Source organism: Sinocyclocheilus rhinocerous, unplaced genomic scaffold (assembly GCF_001515625.1).
Source record: "Sinocyclocheilus rhinocerous isolate Xijiao unplaced genomic scaffold, SAMN03320098_v1.1 scaffold173, whole genome shotgun sequence".
Classification (NCBI taxonomy): Eukaryota; Metazoa; Chordata; class Actinopteri; order Cypriniformes; family Cyprinidae; genus Sinocyclocheilus; species Sinocyclocheilus rhinocerous.
Window position 1 is genome coordinate 106409 of NW_015645056.1, and position 24823 is coordinate 131231.

Consider the following 24823-nt stretch of genomic DNA (forward strand, 5'->3'; position numbering starts at 1 on the left):
TATATTTTATTTCATATTTAATATATTTATAAAATATACTATTAATGATATAATATATATGTGTGTGTGTGTGTGTGTGTGTGTGTAGTTTTACTATTATTTCATATATATATATGTATGTACTGTATATATATATATATATGTATATGTAAGGGATAATCAACAGTTTGCCGTGCATTAAAGGATTTTAAATGCACGACGTGGAGGCCAAGTTATAGACAAGTTAAAAGTAGTATTGCTCTTTGCAGTGCAATATTTGACTGAATGGGTAAAAATAACAGTTATTTTCCTCAGTTACGGTTCGTTAGCTCTAGCATTCTGCCCGCTTCAAATCAGACACAGAGATGAAATAGTGCTGTAAGATCACATTTAAATAGTGCAGTAAGATCACATTTATTTGAATGAATTATAGCATTTATTTCAATTAATTATCGATCGAGAGAAAGAGATAGAGAGAGAGAGATGACAGTTGTGTGTGCTTTACCTGCGTCTGCGCGTCTCTCTACAAACAATTAATTACTTCAAAAACAGTGATTTTACCACCTCGCTGTTGAGGAATATAATATAGCGATCTAGTATCTAGGCTATTTTATTAATAAAAATCGCGGAGAAGCGTTGACAACAAGTTTATGTGTGTGGGCAGCGCAATCTGCAATCTCCGACCTCTCTCTCTCCCTCTCTCTCTCTGTGTGTGTGTGTGTGTGTGTGTGTGCGAGTGATATGTGTGTGTGTGTGTGTGTGTGTTTGTGTGCATCAATTAAAGCAGAGCATTAATATGGAATGGTGATTAAACTGACTTGGAACTACCTGTGCATTAAACGGTTTTAATGCATACCTGCATCTGGATATTGTATTAATACTACCTGCACTATTATTGTAGGTGGGTCTGGATATTATATTGACCTCCTTGCTGGAAATGGATTGTCAGGTAGAGCACATTGCATTGTGGGATACAGTGCCCAGCATAGTATGCTCTGCTAATTGCACATTACAGCAAACTGAGTAAGTTATCCATTCATTCTGTGCATGCAGAAAATTTGTATACTGTGCACACTTCACATGTACTGTGTAGAATGCTATGTTAAACAGAACCAGTGAAAACAAAGAAAGAAACTCCAGCCATGCAGGTCTATCAAGGCAGTGCAGGCACTGACACCTTCCCTCAAAAGGAAATCAATGTACTGCAATCTAAACAGTAACTGGAGCTCAGCTGGACGTAATCAATGTTGACAGTCAAATGCAGGGTTCATTTTCTCAGTGTCAATATAAGAAATATTCATTTGATCTTATAAGCGGTGACACTGACATTATTAACAAGCTTTGCAAGCAACATACTATAATCTCTAAGGGCCTGATGTGGCCATTTGTCATCTATAAATAGCACATTCTTTTGGTTTGGGTAAATGATGATGATTTTAAATAGGCTGTTCTCCCATCATCGTGGCTTGTTCAAGAAAAGAGATCGTCTAGTTATGGCTGTGGTGAAGTCTCTCAGCTCAGATCTTGATTGGAAATGTTCAGAGGCGTCATTCCCGTTCAAACAGACGGGCCCCCTCACGTATTTGAGCCAAATGGATTTTGAATGCAGCTTTAAAAAGACAAAAATAATATTGGTAACACTTCAGATTAGAGAACACTGTTCACTATTAACTAGGGCTGTCAGTTTAATGCGTTAACGCGACTTACTTTCTTTTGCGCAACATTAAAGAAGGTATTTTGAAGACTTGGTAACAAAGCTGTTTTGGTTACCAGTGACTTTCGTTGCATTGCAAAAAATACTGAGAATATATTTCTTAAATTATCTTTTATGTTCCATTGTTTATGTTAGGCCGTTGTAGCCTAAACATTTATGTGTAATAAATTTTATGTTGAATCAAATCAAATATTTATTTCTAAAGTTACTATTTGTAATGTTTACTTGATACTTTCTCATTTAACACACTAACCCAAAGTTTCACAGACAAGGCTTAAGCCTAGTCCTAGACTAAAATGTAAATCTGAGCTGTTTCAAATTAAAGAAACTTGCACTGACTGATCTTAAAACATGTCAGTGCCTTTGTTTTGTCTTAAGATGCACACCAGTAATGCTTTTTTTCTAAGCAATGTTTATAAAAATTACTTAAATGTCCTAATTGAACTATGGCCTAATCCTGGTTTAGGCTAAGCCCTGTCTATGAAACCGGGCCTAATAGTTTTAAATAATCTTTTGTGGGTATTTTCACAGCCAAATTTAGTTTGCGATTCATTAGATTTAATTAATCGCCGTACCATGTCATTAATTTGATTAAAAATTTTAATTGACTGCTAGTCCTACTATTAACAAGTTGCATATTAACATGCATATTACTAGCATATTGGCTGTTTATTATTGCTTATAAACCACACATTATGTCATGCATATCTTATTTTGCATGAGTATCAATATAATAAAGTATTATCAATAAACAGCAGATTAGGAGTTTGAGGAAAAAAGCTCCTCCTAGTTTATAGTGAATATGTGTTCCCTAATCTAAAGTGTTACCAATATTATTTTTTATCTTTGGAAGCTGTATTCACAATCCATTTTAACATCTATAAAAGCATTACCATAATATTGCATTTGATCATTAAGATCCACGATTATTGTAGGTATAAAATGAATAGTGCTTCTAAGTTTTAATTTAATTAATTAATTTCACAGTTTTTGGCTACAAATTAAAAATTCCCATGACTTATAATTTGCTTAATCGTTTAAGTCAATTGTAACCATGTTTTACTCATTTGTTCCCTTGTTTTGAGTTAATTAAAACAAATATATACAATGTTGCCATGATTTTGAGGGAATCAATTCTTAATTTGTGGCCACGATACATATATTTTTCTACACGTCACATGTGGGGCTATGTTAATCAGTCCATAAGTTTACAAAATATGAATTTTTAGCTTTTCTTGAAAATGACTTTTACCGATCGAACAAAATCCATGTGTCTGTGTCTAGGGGATCCAAACTAAAATCTGTGAAACAAAACTCCACCCTCAAGCAAATCTGTTTTAATTTTTTGGCTGTTTTAGTGGTACAGACAGGCTGCCTTTAAGTGCACTTGGTATACTCATATTTCCAAGTTGGCAGTTATTGTGACACATCATGCATTAAAGAAGGAAATAAAATACAGAAGCTGAAAAAACTAAACATATTAACAATGAACGCTTGTTTCTGTTGTTCCAGTGGATTAGCATGACTGAATAAACTCTACCTAACATGATATCTAACATAAAGAAAACTGTGTGGAGTCATTAGCGTAGCAATAGTTTACTATAAGCTCTGATGGTCAACATCTAAATATTACTGCAGTGCAGAACTGAAAATCAAAAATCAATAACTTCCATCGAGTTACTTTCCACCAACTGGGGTATCTTTGATAATTCCAGGTTTCCCACTGAAAAACTTTTGTTCTTGTGTAGAAATTATGTAATTTCTGCCATACTGTAACAGTAGAAGACATTTTAGAGAAAATAAGCCAAATTCAAGTCATCACATCTCAGTGCGGATGAATCATGTCTGCTACTCAGCTGAAACACCACTGTAAATCTTATTTAGCTCTTGTCTAGGCACTCAGTAAAGGATCTAATATAATTCTAATAATCACCATATCTTTAATACGTTTTTAAAAGTAAACTTTGCACTTTTGTGACAGAGTGGATATAAGAATATATTATAGCACTTTCCGTTTCCAAAACCCAACTGGGATATGAAGTGCATAAACTATAGAGATATTGTGCATTGTTCTTTTTGTTTACTTGGCAAAGTTTTGTTAGCCAGGACTGTGCACTGATATTAAAAACGATAAAAATAGCTGGATTTATTCAAAGCTTAGAGTTGGTTTTGTGTTTGTCTCCCTGATATAAGACTGCTGTGGGATTTGTTCATCACTAGAGGAACAAAATATCTTTTCACATCTCTCAGAAAATGTACACTATACACTGTAAAAAATGACCGTGAATTTAACGGTAAAATACTGTAAAAATGCTACAGTAAAAACCTGTTAAATGGTTAACGGTAAGTTCCCTTACTATGAATGTGAAAAACTGTATTGGACATTACATGTAATTTTACGGTAGTATACTGTTTTTGGAAGTGAAAAAGACAGTATAATTTACAGTGAATAACCGTAAATTGACATTCCCAGAATTCCCTGCGTTACATTTCAAATTTGATGTTTTTTTGTTGAAATAACTATGTTTCCTCTTAGTTTTTTCTTATCAGTTTTGTATATTAGGGTTGTGTGTTACACCTAATGTTGTTAAATGAATGTTTATTGCATTATTTCTGTTTCATGTGGGTTACCATGATGGTGTTTAGTGTTTGTGTAAACTGTGCACCTTCTATATATGTTATTATTTAACCCTCTGGGGTCCGAGGGTGTTTTGGGGCCTGGAAAAGTTTTGACATGCCCTGACATTTGTGCTTTTTTCAGTTGCTTACAAACATTTGAATATCTAAAGTTTAATAACACTGTAATCAGCTGAAACAGTTGTTAGCAATTACCAGAAGATGCATAACTGATAAATAAATTGCATCACTGATAAGAAAGGACGCGCGTATATGTGTGTGTCAAATATTCGCTGAGTTTCAGTTCATTTTAGTGACGTGTTTCAAACAGATATGCGCGGAGAATGAGACGGCTAAAAGCACACCCTGTTTATTTTCTTTATTTTGCAAAAGCACAATGTTTTGTTGATATTGTGAGTGTACACAAATAAAACTAGACCCTTTACAGATTTAAATGCTGTATTACTCTTATATGTACGGTCAAGTATGAAGGAGCATTTTAGTTCTTTTCGCTGTCATCATTCAAATCTGCAAAAAGTTCCGCCGCCGGAACTGTCGACCCCAGGGGGTTAAAAGCTGCTTGTGATGGGCTTTGGTTCATCATGTGACATTCTCATCACCACCTGCATTTGGTGGTTATCAGTGTATTACAAAGGTACAAAACAGATTTCAGTACTTCAAAAGGTTGGTATATTAACATTATATCAGTTAGTGAAATTACGATATTTAACTGTAAATTTAAGTTAAAACCGTAAAACCTAAAACATTGCTACCGTATTTTATACGGTAAAATTCCGGCAACCACAGCTGCTGGTTTTTTCCCATAAATTTAATGGAATTTTTTTTACAGTGTACAAATAAGTGCATAGAGTGGCCTCAGAAAGCATCTGGTATTAAAACAGACTTAATAATCCATTCATCCATCCATTTTCCAAACCTGTACAAAGTCATGGAGATGCTAATAATTTTAACTTATTATACATTTAAAATTAATTGCAATTACTTTTAATCAACTTGTGTGACTGTGATTTTTTTGTGAGTGTGTGTAGTCAATTGCCCACAAGTTCACTCAAAAGTCCTAGCAGAGTAAGAACAGGTTTACAGTAATTTATCACATTGACATTTTCCACTAGCGTTTTACAGCCACAAAGTATCACAATACATTTATCTTTATTTTGATAAACAGTATATCAATTGTCGAAAAATGTGCTTGTGCTATCTTTCTTCTGTGATATTTTGTTATCTAATGTGAGGGCATTCATACATTTTTAAGTTTGGCTTAGGTGTCCAAATACGGTTTGGGGGGGCTGCTGTATCCATCATGGTCCAAACTGAATTTTCCGTATCATTCTGAAGTTTGTGAGACAGTTATTGAAATTATAATTCATTTAAAGAGTATGGTGACACACACTTCCCAGCTATTCATCAAGCAACCACAAATATCCCCAGCTCATCTGTCTGTCTTTAATGAAATATGAGTAAAAAAAATGCTTTAATATTGTTTATTATGTGCAAGAAATCTAATGATTGTGAATGTAGCGTGACTCTAGGGTGGTATTGTTTTTCCAATCAGACATTCAGAAAGTATACTTTAAAAAATTATAATATTTCAGTCTTTCTACTTTAAAATGTCACATTTAACTCAAAGTTACTTGCTGTTTCTTTTTGTCTTTTTTTCAGTGTAGTGCTAACACAATTTGGAAGAAAAAAAATTATCCCTGTAACAATGTATTCCTGATTTTTATCAATCTTATAATGAATTTTATGAGTTCATGAATTATACACAGTTATAATACATTATAATACTTATCTATTTATTTTGACACTTTTAGAAAGTATGATGCATTAAAAGACATGACAAACAAACCTTAAAATATTCTAATGCCTTTTAACTTTGGTTACAATTATTTATGAAATTATGTAATTCATTACATCACACATTATGAACACCTTTAAAATACATTATTCATAGTGGCTTTAAGTAAATTGTTACCAAATATTCTAGTTAACCTACATAATTTCAAATGAATTTACATAATATCACATAAAATATGAGTTAGAATTAAGGATGAGTTATTTTGATAGTTCATAAACTGTAATTATTCAGAGCATTTGTCAATGAATTATTACATTGAGTGTTTTAAGGTAAATATGAACAAATATGCCCACATAAGGGTAAATTATACCCATCAACTCTGAATTATATTCAATTATATATTTTGTGTGTCTGTACAGGTTGATGCTGATGATGTCCTCACTAAAGAAGAACAAATCTATCTTCTGTTCAACGCGAAACGAAAATGCGAACGAGCCATCAAATCGAAACATAAAATCACTGGTAAGTCAAAAATGTCCTATTATTAAAAAAATAAAAATAAACAAAATTGAGAGTAACAGACTACTAATCTCTCCAGGGCAGCAAACATAGATATCTGCTGTCACTGAGCACTACCTAGAGTTCATTTATACTCACTCTCAGGTCAATTTAGCATTGCTGAACTGACATATTTGATAAACGCAGCAGTCGATACATGTGTGTCTGTAGGGACGTGATCTGGGGTCAGGCCTCCGACGTCGAAACACATGCAGTCAGGATGATGCTAAAATGAACTGGCATTGATTAAATTGGATCTCTGAGCAACACTTCATCAGACAGAGCCAAAGCCAACAGAATTAATTAGTTTCTATTACACTGCCCTGACACGTCGTTATTTAAGATGTTTACCAAGATAGGCAGCTGTCTGTCAGCGTCCTGCTTTAAAAGCTCATGAAACCCCCCGTTTCAGCACTGGTTAGTTCTCACCACAGTTTTTAAAAATGTTAAAAAAGTGGGCGTGGTGTGCTGCGGAGCGAAGCGGGAAGAGGGGAGACAGACAACAATCACAGGTTCGCGTTCAGACAGTTTCATTTCGCTCCGAGTTAAAAACACAAATAAATGCACAGCCATTTGCACTCTGCATATATATGAATGCGCTGTTGCACCTCTGAGAACTTTTTAGGCTTATTCTGTGGTGTTTATATAAGCCTTTTGACGGGTTGTTTCACAGAGCTGTAAAAACGGTTATGCTCACCAAGTGAATGAATCGCGTTTGTGCCGAACTCTTATTACAAAACAAAAACAAACACTCTTCTTCGATCCAAGAACGTTTCTCTCAGTTAATGTATGCGATCTCACAGTCTAATAATTAAAAATATCATAATTAAGCAAAGCGTCTTCTCATAGGGTAAGAACACGCAGTCTCATGAATAATTTAATAGACACCGACGCGTCATCGATGTACTATAGTCCATTGCCACGTCACATTGTGACGTCAACACGATGTAGATTTTAAACCCGGAAGATGAAAATAGCGCAAAAAAAGCTTAAAATGAACCAGTTTTCTCCAACAGTTATAATTATCCGATGCTAACATTGTCTTCTATGATGTGCAACACAAACACCTCTGCTAAAATCTCAGAAAAAGTAGTCTGGGGTTTCATGACCCTTTAAAAACACACACACAGGAAAAATGCTCCCCATCTCAGAAAACATTCCGTATCAAAACCTGGCAAAACAATTTCAGTTTCAATTCAATATATTTATTGTCATTGTACTGAAAGAACAATAACATGTTTACTGGGAATATGTCGCCCTCAAGTCTTCCTAGGAAGTTCCTTAGCAAAAACTGACTGTTAAATGACGTGATGTGCATTAAAGGGAATTTATCTTTAAAAAATAAGTGCTTTGCTTTGTGCAATTTCATGTTTCTTTCCTTCTTGTTCACTTCCCTACAAAGTCAAATAGCTTATTTAGTGGTAATATTACAAAATATAATAATAAACTATTTATCTAACAAAATTTATTTTACAATATTTATCTTTTGCTAAAACATTTTATGACATGAAAAAAGCCATTGTGAGACTTCTGTGAACATTGAGTTATGCTGAGGTAGAGCTTTATAATAACTTCCATTAATAAGCCATTAATAAACATAATGTTCAATAGATCATTAGTTTATATTCAAATAACTACAAATATGAGTTATTGTGCTTGTAAATGTTTACTAACGAACTAACTGAACATTACATAATGATTAACGAATCATTAGTTCATGTAAATTAACATTTTTATTAAACGTTTAATTAATAAATGATTATGCCCTTTTAAAAATAGAAATGGTTTTAATCAAATAAATCATTAAGAAACAATATTTAATTCTTAACAGATCAGTTAATATATATTTAATTAGCTACAACTGTGAAATAATATGCTTGTAAAGGTTTACTAAAGAACTCAGTGAACATAATGAATAACAGATCATTAGTTCATGTAAATTAAAATGCTTAAAATGTTATAAAACATTCAATTTATGATCATAACAGATGTTATACATTAATTAACAGCTTATTTATTAATGTGCATTTGCACACTTTAAAATGCCATTAAACCGGTTGTTGAAACTTATTAAAATGATTTATATATCATCTAATGCACCTTTTGTTGTCAAAATCTTCTCAATTTTAAACACTGTTTATGCTGACATATGTGATGTGGTAAACTTTCATTATTTAATACCTTTACAGGAATTGTACTTTTGTACTACTGTACAAAAATTTGAGTCGAGCATGATTAGTTAAGAGCATTTATATTCTTGCGTCTTTATGTAATGTTCAATAAGTTCTTTAGTGAACATCTACAAATATATTATACAATGTTTGTTAATGATTTATAAATGAAAATGATAATAAAGTGTTAATAGTGATGATATAAACAAATAATTGAATCAAAGTTTTCTGTGTCTTATCCTTGCTTAATGACCTAATGTCGTGGTGTCTGAAAGATATGTTGGCATTGCAACATCAGAAAAGAGCTGCTAAATGTAGCCACAAGTTTCCCTGGAAAATAGCATAGCGCAGTTGTGTGTAATCCCTTTTGGGTGATTTGCCACGCTAAATAGAGATCTGGGAATAGAGTGTGTGAAAGGCTTTCATTTTTATGGTAACCTCAGTTTCCTTTCACTGTGGTCACTTCATTCCCCGGTGCCCCGTCTCAAACGCATTTTAAATAACCTATTGTCTTAGCCAGACTGCTGTATTATTTTCTTCTCATCACAGGCTTATTTTACTTGTGTTAAGTCACTTCTGTCTCGCAGCATGAAACATGTTTATGTCCGAACTGGAGTGAATGCTGAGGAATCTGGATGTCAGACTCTCAATAGTCGGTTCTCACACAATGGGAATATGTTGAGTTTTCGATTCAAGCCGTAATGAAACATGACATAAGCTGCAGCACATTAGTCACACAGAAAGAGTACTTTTCCAAGACATTTGCAAGACATCCTGTGCTTAAAATAATTATGCGTGTTTAAGGATTTCAAATTCTAATTAGAGTATCGCCTTCTGCGTTTCACGTTTTTCATATTTATATAAAATGGTTTAACATATGCTTATGATTTCAATTTTTTCAGAAGTAGTAATGTATTTTGCTAGCCATTATTTTATTTTTAGGCTTTTGGGTTTGTTCTAGACAGATTAAATGATTGTGAGCAGATGGTATGAGGACATGCTGCAGACTGCAGGACTTTCTTTTTCCCATCGCATATCAGCTTGAAGAGACATTTATATTAAATAATAATGAAAAAAATTACAAATAAAAATAAACGAATTACTAATTTACTAATGAATCATGTTTACTGTTTACAGTTTCATTTCTTAACATTATTTAACTGCAGTAGTTAACATTAATAAAACCTACAGCATTTATTATTCTTAGTTAATGTTAAAATCAGCATTTATTAATACATTTTTAAGATCAAAATTTGTATCTGTTAACGTTAGTTAATGCACAGAGAACTGACATGAACATGAGCATTTTTAATAACTAACATTAACGAAGATTAATAAATGCTGTAAACATATATTGTTCATTGTCAGTTAATGATAGTTAAGAGAGTTGCTAATAATTACAAATGAGACCTTATTGCAAAGTGTTACCAAAATTGATTTTAAAAAGTTATTCAAAAATCATTTCTATAAAACATTTGGTCAACACTTTTTTTTAAAGGTCCAATTCTCACTATTATCTAACTGCAACATTTGCATCAATATAAATGTGCTGCTTATTAATAGTTATTAAGGTAGATGTTAAGCTTAGGTATGGTGTAGGATTAAGGGATCTGGAATATGGTCATGCAAAATAAAGCATTAATATGTGCTTTATAAGTACTAATAAACAGCCAATATGTTAATAAACAACTTGTTAATAATGAGAATCGGTCCTTAGAATAAAGTGTTACGGAACATTTTGGTAAAACATTTCATCATCAGCTGGATATTGCTTATTTTTGTGTGTAATCTCTTTCTCTCAAACTCCTTGTGTCTCAAACTCTTAAGTTACTCAAAAAAGTAATAATTACTAGTTATTAATTATGTTCAACAGTGTAATTCGATTACTCTACTAATTACATTCTCTAAAAAGTATTGCATTACTTATTACCAGTTACGTTCTAAATCCCATATCAACTTTGACAATAGAAGGATTGACATGAAACTGCTCTTTTAATTTTTTCAAATAAATAATATAAATTGCATAAATACTTCATTGAACGACCAGGGCTGCGTTTCCCAAAAGCATCGTAAGCTTAAGTTGATCGTAGCTCCATTGGTTTCAATGAGTCTACGGTGTACTTAAGCTTACGATGCTTTTGAGAAACGCAGCCCAGAATATTTAATGGGCGAAAGTTACTTAAAAACAAACATTAACATTAGATTTTGATTACATTTTGATGTTAAATCCATTATTGTTTTATATACAAATTGTATAGTATTTAATGCAATTACATCAGAAGTAACTGATTAAATTACAGAATAATAAAAAGTAATACCTTACTTTACGTTTTCAAGGGAAAAGTAATTAAATTACTGGAATGCATTGCACTCAACACTGCTGCTTACCCAGTATTCACGGCTGATTCGACAATCATGGAAATCCATTAGTCAGAAATGTGAGAACCTGGTTTAAATTCGCACATATATTAGTAGCTGGTTTATTTCAATGAAAAAGAAATGGAAGTGAAGATTGATTTGGCCACGACTGTGTTTATGCAGTAACGGCAGTCCAGCTCAGTGCTGAGTTGTTCTCAACAGAACTTAGTCTTGAGTTAATCCAGCAGCAGAGGGTTATGATGAGGGCTTTATGACACAGTAGATGCTCCTATATCTCCTATTAGCAGCCACAGGTCTGAATGCAGCTGGACGCTGATGTTGAGCAGAGATCTGGCACTCAAATGAAGTCTCATTCAGACGCAGTCAATGTTAGCTCGTCTGAGCTCTGTCACACCTAATGCCTCTCGACATCTCTTTCGTGTCACTGCCAAGATGGACAGCTTTGTTTGTTTAGGATGTTCAATAACTGCGTTCAGATCCATTGTTCAAATCCACATTCCTGTAAGTTTCATGCAGTAAAGTAATAACATATATCAAATTTTAAATCATGATATATATATATAAATATTAAAACAAAAAGATAAAACATGACAGAAGAAAGACAACAAAAGGAAAAAAGGAAACACACCAAATTCAAAAATAAACCTATGAAGACACATAGAATATATAGTGCAAAGATGTTCTGCGTCCTTTCAATACATGTGAGATATTCTATATATATGTACAGTTAACAATATATAATGTATATAGATATAGATATAGAATACACAAATTTCTTATGACATTGAAGATTCAGTTAGAGAATACAAAAGAAGGAAGCAGAAGAGAAGTTAAGAATGGATGAATGAATGAATGAATGAATGAATGAATGAATAACTGTGAATGAAAAAGAAAAGAAAATAGACAATATTTTTATGTAATTTATGTATTTATAAAGTTCAGTTTTAAATAGTAAATGGTTATTGTTGTTGTTGTTATTGTCACCATGGCCATCTTCAGAATACTACAAATACATTCAAAAATCATCATGAAAAAAAGGAAAATTATGTTTTATCAAATCTGTTCCAAGCATCCCAATAATGTGAAGTGATGTTATTTGTGCGGGATCTTGGGTGAGATTTCCTGTGATCTGGTCTTTGCTCTCGGCCCTGTGTTGGGTGGGTGAGTCAGATCTGACCGGTTTACCTGATGACTCTGCGCTCTTTCTGGTGGCTGTTTTCTGACCCCTTTTGGAAGGGTGCACACGTCTTTCTGATCATAGAACGTCTATTGAAATTAGGCTAAGCATGTAACCTCTGAGACAGAGCGTGCATGATGTCTTTTTGATGTTTCTGGAGTGCTGAGACCAGATGTGACTGCTAATGGTTGCAATGCATTTCGTATTTGCGTCAATTATGTCACACTTTTCGCTTTTTTGTATCTGGATCGATTAATTTATTTTAAAAAATGAAAGAAAGAAGTAGCAAGCAGCAATTGTCAGAGTTAAGATGCTTTATGATGTTTAAAAAGATACTATGCATTATTTAACAATTTAAGAATTCTAGGCATCTGGGTAAACTTGGTCACACCCATATTTATTTTAAAAGACCCTGTTAGAGCCATCCAAATAATAGAGTTCAACATTTTGATAAATATTGACCTAGCGAGTCCAGAGAATTATATTACACTTGTTTTGTTGAGGTTGAGTGAAAAACCTAAAACTGGATAGCAAAAGTATGGTTTTTTTTAATTAATTGCAAATATTAAATAAAGAATGTGGGCCCTATTTTAACGATCTAAGCGCATAGTCTAAAGCACAAGGCGCAGGTGCACTTAGGGCGTGTCCGAATCCACTTTTGCTAGTTTAATGATTAGTTTAATGCCGCACACGGTGCATAGTCTAAAAGGGTTGTTCCTATTCTCTTAATGAGTCATGGGCGTGTTTTGGGCATAAAATGCAATAAACCAATCATAGTCTCATCTCCCATTCCCTTTAAGAGCCAGTTGCGCTCGCGCCATGGCGGATTCGCTATTTACATGGCAGAATTTGCAAGAGCAAAGACTGAACGCTTCTTCAGAGAGGAAACGGAGCTGCTCGTGCGTGAGCAAATAGGTATCTTAATTCTGATACATGCAATGACTATCCATTATGACATGTAGGCATTTTTATATTTATGTAGCCTACACAATAATAATCTTTTACATTGTAATCCTTTAATTTTTAATATTTGGCATGTTTGTGCGCTGCTGCGCGTCCCTGTGTGTGTAATAAGCAGAGTGTACGCGCGTTGTTCACCCACGTAGTTGTTACATTTAGTTATTGGGTAGGATTAGGGATGTAGTATATGGTCATGCAGAATATGTGTATGTGCTTTATAAGTAATAATAAACAGCCAATATATTAATAATAGGCATGATAGTAAGCAACTAGTTAATAGTGAGAATTGGTCCCTATACTAAAGTGTTACTAAGGTCTTTTAAAGCAGGTCATATCATTGTGTGAGTTTTATCATCTCAACAGTGTTATAAATTATTGTAGCATCTGGGATTGTAACAGCATTTAGCACGGAGAACAGACAAATTGAATTTCCCTTCCCATTTTTTCTCAAATGATGCACTAAGCACTCGTCACTGTCACCGCCATCGCAGCAATGCTCAGTGTTCTCTTGCTTTTGTGAGGAATTGCCAAAGACGTTTCTGGCACAAGTAGCTACAATAAATGCATGTCATAGCACATTAAAGAGATTTCCTACAGGAGTAGAAGTAAAAACAAGTCTATTTTCAAGAATTCGTCATCAAAAGGAAACGGCTGCCCGCTACATCACTCGACACGAGGATTGATTCAGCAATGGCTCTGCCTCGCCCCTGACCATGTCTTTGTGAGACCACCCTTGATGTTTTATGTGCAATTCATGTGGCATTCTTCACTAACCTTCGAGCCAACTATTATTAGACCATCGCATCGTTGTGCGTATCTGAGATTGTTTGCTCAGCAAATAGTTAGCTGAGTCGGTTTATCTATTCTAGTTCAGGCTGGAGGTGGCAGAGCCCAACCTCAAGTCAAGGCCTGGACTCAGAGCTCGCTGCACTGCACAGCTCTTATTTGTTATTATTGCACGTTTGTGCTTCAGTTAAGACCAAGTCTCCATGGCGGGGCATGAACAAGGTTCTTATTAAGAGAGACACTGAGGTTTCAGCCTGGGTCGCACAGTGCAGGGATGTGGCTTACACAAGCCCTGAGACTCTCTGGCCTGTGTGTGAAAATAGCCTGACGCTCAAACTTTGCGGTTGGGTGTAAAATAACACCACCAGATTGCTATAAAAGCTTTCATATATCAAAACGCCGGCACAATTCGGGCCAGGCCCGAATCTCATGCGAGAAGGGGGCGAGAAGACAAATTGTATTCAGAAACCCCAAATGACATCATCAATAGCCACAGCCTCATCAGATACGATGATAGCTTCCTCGTAACCTTGGATTTTGGGAAATTATATATGTGATGTTTCTGTATGGAGTTATATCTGAAACCACTGGGCTATTGGAGGCGGTCTGCGGCTTAATGCTCTATATATAAGACAAAAACTTTGACATTTGGCTATTGTTATTTTGGCAATGTGAAACACACACGGCACACTCCCTCCAGGACAAGCGTCCTGCAAAACAGGCCTAGTTGTCTGAAACTCTCCTTTAATTACATTCGCGAAATATTGACAAGCTGGTCTCCAGGCATATGAAATGTGCTCCATCATATGCTTTGATTTTCCCTCTGAAAGTCTTTAATTACAGGCATAGGAAAATAATGAATCTGCAGTAAAGCCATACGACGAGATTTATCCTTAACTAGTTATTTGTGGCAAGTTGGGGGCAGCTGGTTTCAATAACAGCGACTGAAAGCAAAGCCAGAAATACTAGCATTGCCAAGAAAATGTGGAAAAAAACAAAAAGGCATTTCTGTGGGGAGAGAGGACCCAAGAGTGAGATAATTCTCAACTTTACTTAGTATAAATATCTAGTTCTGTCATGAAACTCTAGATGGCGCAGGCTGTAAGGTCCTTAAAGGGATAGTTCACCCAAAAACTGATTTTTACTTTTTTTTTTTTTTTTCAAAGAGTGTAGCATTAAACCATACTGTGAATCACACATAGCTAGCGTTTACGCCGTTCTCAATGCTTGTCGGAGCAGTGGCTGTACATATGTCTTGGCAGTAGATCTGCTTGTTTTGGAGGGCTATATTATCCTGTCCTGTCCTGTTTACTGCCATGCCATGTGTGGGGATATATGCATGTCTATTAATGCAGCAGCTTGTTTTATATATTCAGAGCAGCATGTATGTATATTGGCTTGTATTTTTCATTTTATTTTATTTCCTGCTTTGTTGGGGGGTCATTTCATGTATGCTGTTTGAGCACCAGCAGCTTGTTTGTGTATGTATTGGCAAGTCTCTGTACTTACAATAATATCACCAGCGTGAATAGCAGATCTATTCCTCCACAACCAGATACATTAAAATTTTTACATCCATCACTGCTGTCATGATAGAACTATGTAGTTCTGTCATTAAACTCTAGATAGTGCAGGGTGATAGGGTGATCCTTTACATTCTCTAGAACCTACTAGCTGTCATTTACTACATGGCACAAGCTAATTGGTCTCTGTTGCATCTGTAGCCAGTGAGCCTGATGCACAACAGTTAAATTGTTTGGTTTGGTGTTTGCTATAAGCAAGTCTTGCAGCACACTTTCAGGAACCTTCCTCCTCCCCCAACTCCAGATGGAGCAGGCTGATAGGTGCTTTACATGCTATCTGATAACTGTAAAATCATTTACTACATGGCACTAGCTGATTGGGTTTTGTTGCATCTGCAGCCAATGAGCTTCCTGCTCAGCAATTAAATGTTTTGATTCGATGTTTTCTGCATCAGAATCCCTCCACCTCCCCCAGCTCCACCTGACTAGATGTGCTAAGGATGATTTCATGTAAGTTATCTGTGCAGCAGCAGTATGTATTAAATGCTCATAAAAATGTGTCTGTGTATGTATTGCCTGTAGCAAGTCCTTGTATTATCTAGAACAGTTATGAAACTCTAGATTGCACAGACTGTTAAGTCTTTTACATTTAATCTGATAGCTATCACATAATTTAATACATGGCAAGAGCTGATTGGTGTCTGTTGCATCTAGGGTTGCAAAGGGGAAGATTTCTAGTACATTTCTGGAAAATTGCCAGGAATTTGTAGAAACTTTAGGAAAAATTTGGAAACTTTCGGAAAGTATCCAGACATTTTATTGGATATTTTCTGCCCGTTTATACCCGTAGTTGCATCTGCAAGCAGTGAGATTGCTACTGAACAGTTCAATGGTTTGATTCTGTGTTTTCTGTATTAGAACCCCTCCACCTCCCCCAGCTCCGCCTGTCTAGATGAGCTACTGGTTATTTAATGTATTACATGCTCACATGAGCATGTCTGTGGATGTATTGGCAGTAGCAAGTCTCAAAACTTGCTCTGCAACAGCAATAATCAACTGCAGCAGTAGCATGCATAACAAATCTATTCTGCCTAGATCAAATGCATTAATATTGTCATACCCATTACTATGCTGAACTATTTGGAAAGTTGTCCTAAAAGAAATAACTGTAAGAGAGTGAGAGCCAAATGAGAATCGAAACCAGGTGATAAGTCCAGACAGCGAACTGTTGACATCAGACAGGTCGATAATCAGGCAGGCAGAGCGGTTGAAAGTCAGGTGGTGAGGAAACTTTAGGGACTGAAGCAGGACTTGTCGATGACAGACAGGGGTCGTAAATAAGCAGCCAATCCATACAGGCAAATCCAGGGGTCAGAGCCTGGTGGGACAGTCCAAAGGCTGGGATAAACAAGCTGGCAGAATCCACTGGCCTAACTGAGTTGATGGCTAGAACACAAACAGATATTGTTTCACAATAACTGGACAAGGCAAGACAACTAAAAAGCAAAAGAGTACGGCAAGGGACACAAAGGATGCAACACAAAATGTGTGGCACTAAACAATCAGGAAAATAATGTATAGGAAGGAAATCACACAAGGAACAGGTGAAAATTAACCAAATGAGGACTAGATAAGTACTGAACAAATGGGCATGGTAAAGGGAAACAAGGAGGCCAGACAAGAGGAGCACATGGGCAACACAAAGCCATGTGCTCATACATAAAACAAACACTGACACATAAAGTCAATAAGGACAGGACTGCCAGGACAGAACCCTGACCATTTTTCTGCCTGCGCACAAAAGAACAGCTAATATCGAAAAGCATTTAGAAGTGCATATAAATGTGTTCGCTTCAATCATTGAGACCCTTATTCAGACTCATTCAAAACTTTGAGATACTGTATATTGTCATTAATGTATTTCCAGATCTTTAGACTTTTTTTAATCAAAAGTGGCCATTTTTCACACTAACAGAATTTGAAATAATGTAGGTGGTCTAAATCTTAGCTTCATTCTTTTGTTCCTACACTATTTCATTTTCAGAGAGTTGAATGACATGATCACAAAAGAACAGCTAATATCGAAAAGCATTTAGAAGTGCATATAAATGTGTTAGCTTCAATCATTGAGACCCTTATTCAGACTCATTCAAAACTTTGAGATACTGTATATTGTCATTAATGTATTTCCAGATCTTTAGACTTTTTTTAATCAAAAGTGGCCATTTTTCACACTAACAGAATTTGAAATAATGTAGGTGGTCTAAATCTTAGCTTCATTCTTTTGTTCCTACACTATTTCATTTTCAGAGAGTTGAATGACATGAACCATTGTTACTAGTGCAGGAATAGAATCTGCTTTGTGCTTTTGGTGTTACAGCAAGTTATAGTATGTCATGAAACAAAGAAAAAAGTTGCGATAAATATTTGCAATGTGTTGTAGTTGTTTAAGCAATTGAAAGAGATTTTGCTGTATATGCTGAAATTTTAAAAATGGTGTCACATGTGTAATAGAAGTCATTGTCACACTAAAGTGCAATCCACCAAAATTATAATTACATAAAGTACAGAAATAAATCATTTCAAGGGGTGTTAAAATAAGGCTAAAGACTTTATATGTAATCATGCACAATCTGTCATTAACTTTACAGTGCTAACTCAAAGTTTAGTATTATTAGCTTGTATTAGTTGTCCCACATAGAACTGTAGGCTTTTTCTTTTACTTTTAATTTGTCATATTTCTGAGTGAAACAAGATATTTAAAAGGTTCATGAGCTGCATTTTTATAATGTTTCTTGGGGAGCACTTATAATGCTTGCACTGTACATCAAAAACTGCCATCATAGAAATAAATGGCATTTTCTACCCTGATTTTAGTTCTCAGATTTGAACACTGTTTAAATGGATGGATCTCTTTTAAAACTTCAATGTAAAGACCCACTGCTATGATTAGCCGGCATCTTCGCATCTAAACAAAGTATTATACCTGGAGCTCTTTTGAAAACTTTTACACCTGCCAAGATTAACTAAGAATGAAAAGTGTTGATTATAATAATATATTTAGATCTACTCCCATAAAAGGTTGCAGTGCTGAGCATTGTAGCCGATCACAGTCATGTCTGTTGAATGCAATGATCTCAACAGACTCAACAGATCTCTTAATTTTTTGCACTCTCACAAATGCTTTCATCATAACTAACAGAGTACAAACAGTGTAAATAAGAAATTCACTAAGCATTGTAGTTAGCATCATTGAATATAATAGGTGCAGAACTCAATGCACTGATAGACTCGCTCTGAACTTGATCTCAAAATGCATAGACAGTCTGACTTTGTATAGTAGTTAAAGTTGGGATATGGTCAACAATATTATTACATATCTAATTATAAGCAGATGTACTGTATAGGGATGAACCCGAAGCTCAATACCTTATTTGGAAAGGCACGGAAAATGGGAGATGGGAGGAAAAAATATATTTCATGCTTTTGCATTCTCTCGCAATTATATAGTTGGGTAATTGTACTGTATATAATTTGCGGGCATCAGGGAGCCTCTATCAATATGGAGAGTATTGAAATCATTTTTGAATGCATGCTCACTTTTCACTTTCGCTTTTAAATTTGTGATCATGCGTATGCCTACTCTGTGGGTCTGTCCAAAACGACACCCTAAATCCTCACAGTCTTCCTCTGAGTCCACATTTTGATGATGTAATTTGGCCACAGCATGGCCGAACACAGTGTAACTACCGCAGCAAACCTAACAATGTCCGTTTAGGGGCTCTGTAGAATGCATTATTCATTTTCTGTGGATTTTTTTTTCTGTGGATTTCCAAATAAGGTATTCGGCTTCAGGCACATCCATAGTACTGTATGTATAATGTAAAATCATATATGTATAAGTATACTGTAGGACTTGAGAACTTTTGACTTTTGAAGAAAAATAAGAATACTAGAGAGGTCACGGTTGTGTGCGAGACATTTCACTCTTGAATGCCTTCAATGCTCTGTTTATACCTGGTAAAAAAAAGATGCATTTTTTGTTGATCCTTTCACAGCTGGACAATGCTAAATACAGGTGTAAATGGGGTCTAAAGCATTTTGGTTTAGTCCACTGTTGAAAGCGTATTTAACTTTTTTTTCTGACTTTCCGTGTTTTCACTGGTGTAGAGTAGGAGGCGATATTACGCATCTTCTGAAAGAGTAATGAATGTCTCTTGATCAAAACACAGTGAAGAAGCAGCAGACACAAGCCTTATGCATTATTCATTTTCTGTGGATTTTTTTTTCTGTGGATTTCCAAATAAGGTATTCGGCTTCAGGCACATCCATAGTACTGTATGTATAATGTAAAATCATATATGTATAAGTATACTGTAGGACTTGAGAACTTTTGACTTTTGAAGAAAAATAAGAATACTAGAGAGGTCACGGTTGTGTGCGAGACATTTCACTCTTGAATGCCTTCAATGCTCTGTTTATACCTGGTAAAAAAAAGATGCATTTTTTGTTGATCCTTTCACAGCTGGACAATGCTAAATACAGGTGTAAATGGGGTCTAAAGCATTTTGGTTTAGTCCACTGTTGAAAGCGTATTTAACTTTTTTTTCTGACTTTCCGTGTTTTCACTGGTGTAGAGTAGGAGGCGATATTACGCATCTTCTGAAAGAGTAATGAATGTCTCTTGATCAAAACACAGTGAAGAAGCAGCAGACACAAGCCTTCCCATACTGTATGTAAGCATATGCATGTGTAAAATAACACGATCATAAAGTATTAAACAGCATATTAATCAAAACTGCATTTAGACGTTACAGAATGAAATGGCGATCCAGGCAGTGGTTTAGGACTGTGGTTTATAACAGTGACGGCAACAAAATCAGCAGACTGGATGAATAAAAATGCAAATTCACTCTCTGACAGTAGGTGGCACTTTTGATCCATGTAACATGGGTTTGTTCAGTCAATAGTATTTGTCTGCCACACTCTCCGTACTTGAAAAAATAATGTCAGGTCTGATTAAATTAAACTGGAGTGTCTCAAGGATACAAACAGAAGTGGTCACAAGAGATGCATTTGAAATGCAAGGTGGAAACAGTGTTCATCTTGACTTGTGATTGGATCATTGAAAATGCATCTTTATACCAGGTGGAAATAGAGTATAAAATTTGAGACTACACAAAATGGGCTTTTGTTGAAGCTGTGTCTTTAAAGTCAACACAAAACCCTTTTTGTTTGTGTTTGTGCACAATTAAAAATGTCATAAAAATATGTCCTTATGAACTTTTAGCATAAAATGTTATAACTGTATCAACTTTCCAATAAAAAAACAAAACAATACTTTTTAACCCAGGGTTTGTTCTTGTACTGGACTGCTTTTCATGATCCAGTTAATTCTCAATGAATTTTTTTGGTTACACTTTATTTCGATAGTCCACTTTAGACATTCTATTAACTCTAAGTAACTTTGTAACTACATGTCAACTACATGTCAACTAATTCTCATTAATTTGCAACTACATGTCTACTAACTCTCAGAGTAGACTTAGGGTAGGTTTAGGGTTAGTAGAATAAGTTGACAAAGAAAGTGTTAGAAGCCTGTTTCACATCAGATTACTTAAAATCAGTTATGAATGCTATTTCATGTTGGCTTTCAACTACAATAGAAACATGCATGTAAAAGGCACACAAGATAACAGTGCTTTGAAAGCTATGCATTGTTACAGTGATTGACACTTTCTGTTCTGTCTGAGTATATCGAGCAGATAGACCAGTAGAGATTGTAGCACTGTCACTCAGCTAAATGTGTCCAAGTGCCAGAGAAGCCACTTAGTGGAGGAGGGTATTCATGTTTTGCTGGAGTGGGTGGGTGGTGCAGGTTCTGGAGTGGTGGAATTCACTCTATCTAAATGTTAATCCTGCTTTGTGTTATAGAGGGTTACTGCATGCCGGAGTGGGATGGCATCGTTTGCTGGCCTGAGGGACTGCCTGGAAGGATGGTGTCCACTACCTGCCCGGAGTACATATATGACTTCAACCACAAAGGTGAGCTTGCAGCCGCTGACCTGTCGCTAACTGGTACGTGTCTAATGCACACGGTGCTCCCTTGACAATAATGGACAACCTCCAGCATGCACATATTTGGAAGCTGCCACCTCCAAAATCTGTGCTTTTCTCCTCAGTTCATCATTGTTGGCGCTCCAAATTCTTGTCTCGTCTTTCAGACAAACATTTTGGAATATTTCCACACATTTTTACATGCTTGACTTGTATTCATAACAAAAACAGGGTGTGTTTTCATAAAGCAGATGTATTGTGGACCTGGACAGTGAACTGAGAACTAGCAGTGCTGTTCCTAACTTCATTACATTTACATTTATTCATTTAGCAGATGCCAAAGTGACATGTAACCATGAGCAAATAATCCATGGGAGAAAACAATACAAACCAACCCAGGTTCATTGGAAATACGTGCTTGAGGCGACATTTCTGCAACACAGATGCTACATACCTTACTGCATGTTTTGCAGCAGATTCAAATTTAAATGTCCAGTGGGTGGCGCTAAAACGCGCATTCAATACGTGACCGTGGCCACATATTTATTGCATTGGTACAGGCATGTATTCTGCTGATGCAACCCTGCCATTTTAATTCCTTATATGCACATTTTAACTGTTTTGTCGAACCGTCATTTAACAGGGTTCGAAGCGCTTGACCTCACAAGTGCCACGCTGTATCACGTGAGCTACAGAGGAAACATACTGCATTAGAAAACGCATATATATGAAGCTGTATATGTGATGCTAACTTTCAAAACTATCAATTTTCAAAGCTCACAGCATGTTAAAATTGTTTTGAAGTCATAACATAATATTGTGCAAGGAATTGTGCGAAAATTAGGCTTTCTTATTCGAAATTCTTGTGTGAAAAGAAATAAAAGTTGTTGGAGTTTTACTGCTTCCAGTGTTCATTTCAACTGGAAACTACAACAATTCGTACATATAGGTACGTTTTTGAGTTTTGCAGAAATGTAGGTAGAGGCACATATTTCCAATGAGCCTGGGTAGATACAAACAGTGCTACTGTAGCTTTACAAATTGTAACTGAGTAGGGTGGTGCTATTCTACAGCAGTAGCTATGTTTCCATCCAAAGATGCGAATTTAACTTGTGCGCAAAACTGTTATATCGCATAAAACATTTGCGAATAAAGCACCGTTTCCATCCAACGAGTCAAAGAGAACAAAATCGTCACTTCCTGATAAACTGGCACTAAATATATCTAAGAAAATTAGGAGAAGCCACACTCTAAAAAATGCTGGGTTAAATATAACCCAGCGCTGGGTTATATTTAACCCAGCATTTTTTAGAGTGCACTGAATATGATAATTTTCAAATGTAATAAATTACTTGCGCTTCAGAGAGAGCAGACGTAACACAATAAATGCGGTCATTGCTTTTAGAGGTGGATGCCTGCTGTTTGGGAACGCAGTCATGTAAGTCAGTAATTATACAGAAATACTTTGATGACAGACTTTACTCAGGCATTTCAGAACGACCAAAACAACATATAGATGCTGTGAACGAGATCGGTCCGATGGTTAGTCAAGTTATCCCGTCTCATAGCGCAAAGTCACATGACTTTTTCAATGCGCATGGTGGAATTTATTCGGTAAATGTATTCCGTCGTAATTTATGCACATTTTTTCTTATCGGATAAAAAGTTTATCCTACTCAATTGTGCGCATGCGATTTTTATGCGCATTTTTAGAATTTATGCGCATCTTGGCGTTTCCATCCAGCGTTTTTTTATGTGATAATCCAAAACGCACATAAAAATAGGTGGATGGAAACATAGCTAGTGTTTGAAGGAACACATTACATATAATGGATGTTATGCAATTAGACAGCTATCGGGAAAGAAACAATAGAGCTGTTTGTAAGTTCATTCATTCACTCATTTATTTCCTGAGAACCTATTTCCTATTTCCTTTGTTTCAAAGAGTAATTTCCAAAATCTGAAGAATGAGTCCGAATCTGATTTGAACATTTGTTTACAACACTCACAAAAGATCCTATTCATCATTTTGATATTTCATAATTTCAGTATAAAAGATGGGTAGAATTTAGGGACCAGTTCTCATTATAGCATAATACACCTAATAAACTCTTAATTTGCTGCTTATTATCAGTTAGTAAAGTAGTTGTTAAGTTTAGGTATGGGGCGGATTAAGGGATCTAAGATATGGTCATGCAGAATAAGGCATTAATATGTGCTTTACAAGTACTAATAAACAGCCAATATGCTAGTAATATGCATGCTAATAAGCATCTAGTTAGTTGTTAGTAAGAATTGGTCCTTATTAGTGCTGTCAAACGATTAATCGCATCCAAAATAAAAGTTTTTGTTCACATAATATATGTGTGTGTACTGTGTATATTTATTATGTATATAAGAAAATGATTTCTGTATTTAAGAAAAATGTTATGTTTATATAATATATATGTATTTATATATAATATAAATTAAATGAATATAAATATATACATGTAAATATTTTCAAAATATATGCTGTATGTGTATTGGTCCTTAAATAAAGTGTTACCGAATATCCTAGAAGGCTGACAAACTCTCATACTTTTTGATGCAAAAAAGCACCTAACACATAACTTCCCATAAAAAAGTATATTTTCTTATGTTTACACTTATATGTTTTATTATTAGTATTGCAATAGGTGAAGTTCTCTAACAGTGGTAATAACAGATTTTGAGCAAATTTGAATGATTTGCAAATTTGCTTTCCAAACAACAAGCTTGCTAAACAGTGTTTGCAGTAGAGCTTTAGAGATCCATTAATTACACTAGAGACCTACACATGAAAACACTAATTGGACATCTTATTCAAATCTGTCCTCAGTGGTGGCTGTTTTTTTTTCTTTTCTTTTTTTTTTTTATTCTTTTTTGCTTTCAGCGAAAAGTATAATTGCAGCATTTTCTCGCATTATCAGAAAAATACGTTTAGCTTATCAATATTAATTACGTCACTTGACGCTCCAGGAAGGTTACAGAGCATCGTGCCCATGACTCAATTAATATTCATGAGCCAACCACTGATGGAAGTTGTATTGACCAATTTAGAGAAGA

The 24823-nt window shown here is 35.2% G+C and overlaps 1 protein-coding gene across 1 annotated transcript in view; it reads left to right on the forward strand.

The window, feature by feature from the left end:
• Nucleotides 1-6538: 6538 nt before the first annotated feature.
• The window catches only part of pth1r (parathyroid hormone 1 receptor), a gene marked incomplete at its 5' end in the record, with an annotated part of 38490 nt that continues 20205 nt past the window's right edge, over nucleotides 6539-24823 (forward strand). The window contains 2 exons of the mRNA XM_016508253.1: nucleotides 6539-6647; nucleotides 21614-21724. Coding sequence (XP_016363739.1) covers nucleotides 6539-6647; nucleotides 21614-21724 — 220 coding nt within the window. The remainder of the gene's footprint in view (nucleotides 6648-21613; nucleotides 21725-24823) is intronic.